This window comes from Porites lutea, chromosome 3, assembly GCF_958299795.1.
Source record: "Porites lutea chromosome 3, jaPorLute2.1, whole genome shotgun sequence".
Classification (NCBI taxonomy): domain Eukaryota; kingdom Metazoa; phylum Cnidaria; class Anthozoa; order Scleractinia; family Poritidae; genus Porites; species Porites lutea.
Genome location: NC_133203.1, coordinates 35,188,381 through 35,193,837, shown reverse-complemented (window position 1 = coordinate 35,193,837; position 5,457 = coordinate 35,188,381). Strand labels below are relative to the sequence as shown.

Here is a 5,457-nt window from a genome sequence, read left to right as displayed (position 1 = left end):
TGTGCACGTATATCAGCACGTGTTTATCACATCATTGAAAGCAAGTAAGTGTTTTAATGAAAGAAACTGACCTGATTACGTCTCCAGGTCTTCTCGGTAACAGTGCCTTAACCTGCAGCGGGCTGCATTTGTGACGTCGTTTCCTCGTTAAACACAAAATTCTTCAAAATTTGGTCATCAGTAACTGGTTATGGTGAATTATGCGTGTGTTTTAGCCAATCAGAATTAGGGAAATATTTTGAATGAACAATAATGTAATTTAACTGAAGCAATAAGCGATATTGTCTTTGAATATTTTCTAGTGTCAACCAGCTCCAACCCAAATCTATCTCCAACAGAAGTTCTTAGGATGGATGCCACTGTTGCCCTTTCTGTTGTCGTAGCAATCCTGTTCCTGTGTATCGTCCTTGGGTTCGCCTTCTTTTGCTTTAAACACCACCAGCGGAAGCAGATTGTGGAGTATCGTAATCAATTTTTTCCAGTATACACTGGAAAACACCAGGTAAAATACCATGTAAAACGAGCTTAAAATGAAGCCACTACATAACAACCAGTGCCTGCTGGGATTCTGCAACTTATTTTGGCTAAAAATGATGCTTGTTGGACGGCTTAAATTTCACACCCCTCCCATTCAAGGATCATACTCAACACCTACAATGACAACTTTAAACGCGAAAGAACGGAGAAGGGGGATTTCTTTTACTTGTGAAAATTTTGTCTCAGAGGAGCGATGAAATTAGAGAAGGAGTTTTATAAGCAAACGTCTCTCAACCTTTGTTCAAACATGACGGCGAAAATAAAATGAATTTGCAATCTTTCAAACTTCATCTCGATTATCGTCATCTCCTTTGATATGTGAAACGTAGGTGACTTTACGTGGAGTAGTTGAATTTCTATGGACAACCAGTTTAAAAAAGGTAATAAAAAATCTATTGTCAGTGCCGGTTAACTTCCTTCGCAAAACGCTCATTGGGACTAATTTTTCACGTCGTAGTCGTGCAATTAGGTTTGATAGCCCGTGCAAAGTTGTCGTTTTTGGTTGTTAATCCGACCCGCTAGTGGTTTACCTTCTCGTTACCATCGTCGACTCTCTTTTGCTTAAAATCCTTAGTAACCTTTCGAAAGTGGAGGGTTGCTTTACTTATGGCCACTTTACGTACATTCGTGTAAACTCTCATGGTGTTGGACACTTTTGAGAAATGAATGATTATACAATTATCAGCATCTGAGTTGCTTGTTCGAGGCCAGTCGACAGACACAATTTGCAAAATTGCAACCATAGATTGCTCCTCGTTTTAAAATAGATATATACTCACGGATAAATAGATGTATACTCACGGATAGTAAAGATGGCTGGCATTTTGTTCATTTCATTTCAGGCTACGAACCAGTCTGTTCCGCAAAAATAGTCACGACTTTTTTTGTCGACCTACCGTGAACGAGGTGCCTAGTTTCTTTGCGGAGTGGCCATAAATTTAAGTCTACTTTTAAAACCTAAACTGGCTTTTGTTTATTCTTTGACTCGACTAAAAAGGTGATCCATCGCCCTGAAATGGCCTTCTAAATTCAGGTAATACTCATGAACCAAACAGTTTCCAGTTGGAGGGAATGAACTTACCATTGCTTAGACTAAATAGGTCCCTACTGTATACGTTAATTAATAAAATATTTCTTGATTGTTTTAGATTGACCCTAATCGTACACTGCTTGAACAATGTAATGATCTGCCTTATGACCCTGATTTCGAGTTTCCTGAGGACAAGCTCATTCTTGGGGAGTTGCTAGGATCAGGGGCCTTCGGAGAAGTCATTAAAGCAGAGGCTATAGGAATAAACAACTTTAGTCCCAGAGACAAAAGTCAAAAGAAAAGTCAGCGGTGGCCTAAAATGTTTCGTCAACACAGGGCCGGCCATGCGTACCATGATCCCAGAGGCAGTGCGTACTCGAAGACCATCGTAGCTGTAAAGACTGTTAAAGGTAATGTTTCAAGTCAAGAGATCTCTATTTCAACTTGTGTAACATTTACCATGGAGCAAGGATGGCTGGTACTTGTCCGGGGTTGGTGGAGGGGGACAAAAAAGGAATTTGGTTTATAGTTACTGTAGCAGCTGATAATATGCAGGGGAGGGGACGAGTTACCAGGTTACCTGCGCGGTAATGATGTGGGAGACGGGGTAGGGTTGATTTGGGAATCTGCGCCTACCAGTGGAAAAAACTCCAGCCATGCCCCTGGAGAGGTGGGCAATTCGCATAGGGCGTCTCTCATGCATGAGAACCGTTCGTGCTCATTCCTATTGCTGAGGTTTGTGCCCAGTTAAAGTGAACGTTGCTTGTTATATGGTCACATGGACTCCACTAGACCCTGTGGAAACTGCACTTTTTTAACTGACCGAGTACGATATTTTGGCTCTTCAGGGGAAGCTACTAAAGAGGAAGTAAGAGACCTGGCATCAGAGCTGAAAATTCTAATTTGCGTTGGAGAACACAAAAACATTGTAAACCTCCTTGGTGCTTGTGTCAAGCGAGATCGTATCCTTGTCATTCTGGAATATGCACCACATGGGAGTTTACAAAAGTTCTTACGAGGCAAGCGAGATGTTTATGAAGCAACCTGGACTACGACTGCGAGTGACCCAGAGATAGGATTGAATATATCAAATCTTGTAAACTACTCTTACCAAATATCCCGTGGAATGGAATACCTGGCGTCTAAAAAGGTAATGTAGTAATGTTGCCCCGTTCAAGGATTCCCACGTTTCTGAAGGAAATTCAGTTCTAAAAAGAGTTGTAGTGGCTCTTGGTTGTAATAGACCTTTTTGGCTTATGTTTTATTTTCCCATTTCACACCGCGTGATGTTCTCAAGGCGTTTTGTCTTTTCATAAAATATACATACATATGCTCGTGGATGCACGAGCAAAGGACAACTTTTGAAAGGAACGGTTCTCTGGGGTACCATCAAGTGGTCTGAAAAGGGAAGACAAAACATACAAGCTAAAAAGGTTTATTCTCCAGCACTTGGTTATTTTCTCCGTTTGGCTTCAAGGAGTTTTGTTATGATTTAAATCGTTCATTCGACTCTAAATCTGCGCCTATTTGTTTGTTTTTCGCGTTTTAAAGAGTATGACTATTTGAACCGGGGCGCTTGAAAGATTATTATCCAATCAAATCGTTTGAACTTACCGTTTTTTTTTTTTGGAAACAAGAGATTCTCTGTTAATGTAAACAGACCAAAAAAAATTCAATGTGCAACTATGAAACTGTTGATAACTTAAAAACCGTTTGAACTTACCTGACCTCTCAGGAATTGGCCCTCAAATTTAATGAGAATCTTACGTTTTCAAAAACCGCCATGATTATTATGATTTGTGTTTGGATAATCTATTTCCAAAAGCCCAGCGTCGAGTATTCGCACTGTAAGAGTTTATTATGAGTAGTAAATGGTAAAAAGTAAAGTAACTTAGAGAGAAAAGACCTCAGTAGCCAAAAGCTCGCGCAAAGGATTACAAAAAGCAACATGTAGGAGAAAAGGTTACGGGACCTCAGAAGCGTGCGCAACAGCTGTGACATTAGGGACCTTTAGCATCAGGTTTTTCGTGGGAAACGGCAAACCGCAAACCGCAAAATGTCACGTGACCAAGGCCTTGCGGTCACGTTTGCAGTTTGCAGTTCACGTTTGAACCGCAGGGAGGGTAATCACTTACCGCAGCGGTAAGTGATTTACGGCAAGGTTTTTTGCCACAAAAAATTGTACAGCCTCGCGTTTAAAGGTATGAACGAGCTTTTTGTATCCGTCTGCGATGTGTTTGTCGGATTTTTGATCTCGAATCAATGAATTATTGCTGAGTTTTGGGCGATTAAAGTGATGCACTTTCGACTTGATGAAAACAACATGGCGGCCGTAATCAATGAACGCGTAGTTCAAATCAATTTTATATTCCTTTCTGCCGTACTAACAAAGGAAAGTATTCTGTTCCAATCCAGAGTTAAATTTTTTTTTCTATCTTGTTTCTGAATTCATAACTTAACTCAGTCTCTGTTTGGTTCCTGTTTTTAACGTATCACTCCGAGAATATCATTTTATTTTGCTTATCTATTTTAGACTGGGGAGCCCAGGCTTCGTAAAGCCATCTGGTTTCCTCTGGGCTCCCTTGCAAACTTACAATTCCTATATGTATTCTTGCATTGTACTGTATTTTGGCTAAATACAAATGAACTGAACTGAACTGAACTGAACTGAACGCCTTGCTAAAGTTTGAAATCTCGGCAACGCGAAACTGCAAACGCGTAACTGCGGTTTGCCGTCTGCGGTTTGCGGTTTACCTGATGCTAAAGGTCTCTATTAAATCAGCCATGAACCGGGAGCGAAAGAAGCAAAGACGAAAGGGTCTGTAGCGTTGGTTTCTCACTGACAATTCAGCGTTCGAGAGTACGTGAAGAGCATTGTTTAACAATGTTTAGTCTTTAATTACTTTTACTTTCTGCAGCGTGTGCACTTCTCTGTTGGTATAAAAATTGTTTTCCCTGTTTTTACTCTGATTATTATCATTATAATTGTGTCAATAACAAAATGCTTGAATATGATTGGTTCTTAACAGCCCATGTTTATAGCTTAATTTTGCTATGTAACTCCAAAACTGTCCGATTTGACCTGTCCGATTACCAGAAGCTCGTAATCGGACAGGTCAAATTGGACAGTTAAAGAACCAATGAAAATCAAGTTGCAAATGCCACTAGCCAATGAAATTTCACTACATGGCACATGATAACCAATCAAAATCAATGAAACAATTGTGACCAGGTAAGCTGTCCAGCTTCAACTGGAGAAGAAAAATGGAGGAAACTAACTGGTCCAGTGACTTTTATTCAGACATTTTTTCTTTAGACTTTGACAGCTTGTTTAATACAATTGATTTAGAAAGCCTTGAAAGTAAAGAAAACAGCGATACAGTCCATGAAGTCTTAAATACAACAAACCGAGACAGCGAGCGAGCTGTCCTGGCGGAAACAACAAACAACTTACCGGCACCAGACGAGTCCAGGTTTCCACTTACTTCCACTGACCAAATACAAGAAACAATTAAAGAAGCAGAAAATAAGAACACGCTAAGAAGTACAAATACGTGGATGAGGGTTTGGTATTCCAGGGCAAAGTCACGTCAAATCAACGAGAGTATAGAAACAATGGCGCCCGCAACTTAAGACGGAGTCCTCCAAAAATTTTATCTGGAAGTGAGAAAGCAAGACGGCTGAGAGTATGAACCGGACTCACTTGAAGTTATGCAAGTGGCCCTGGAACGGTACCTATCCACCCAGAAATATCCATACAGTCTGATAAATAGTTTGGAGTTCTCATCTTCAAGGGCTGTTCTTGAAGCAAAAGCAAAACAACTACGAATGAATGGTTACGGCAAGAGAAAGAATCGCGGCCTGCCGTACAACGCTGCCGAAGAAGAGTC

At 40.6% G+C, this 5,457-nt stretch overlaps 1 protein-coding gene across 1 annotated transcript in view; it reads left to right on the top strand.

Moving 5' to 3' along the window:
- The first annotated feature begins 335 nt into the window (after positions 1-335).
- LOC140931021 (fibroblast growth factor receptor 1-like) overlaps positions 336-5,457 on the top strand; it is an 11,683-nt gene continuing 6,561 nt past the window's right edge. Inside the window, exons 1-3 of the mRNA XM_073380767.1 lie at positions 336-502; positions 1,686-1,977; positions 2,416-2,717. Of these exons, the coding sequence (XP_073236868.1) occupies positions 350-502; positions 1,686-1,977; positions 2,416-2,717 (747 nt within the window). The 5' untranslated portion in view covers positions 336-349. The remainder of the gene's footprint in view (positions 503-1,685; positions 1,978-2,415; positions 2,718-5,457) is intronic.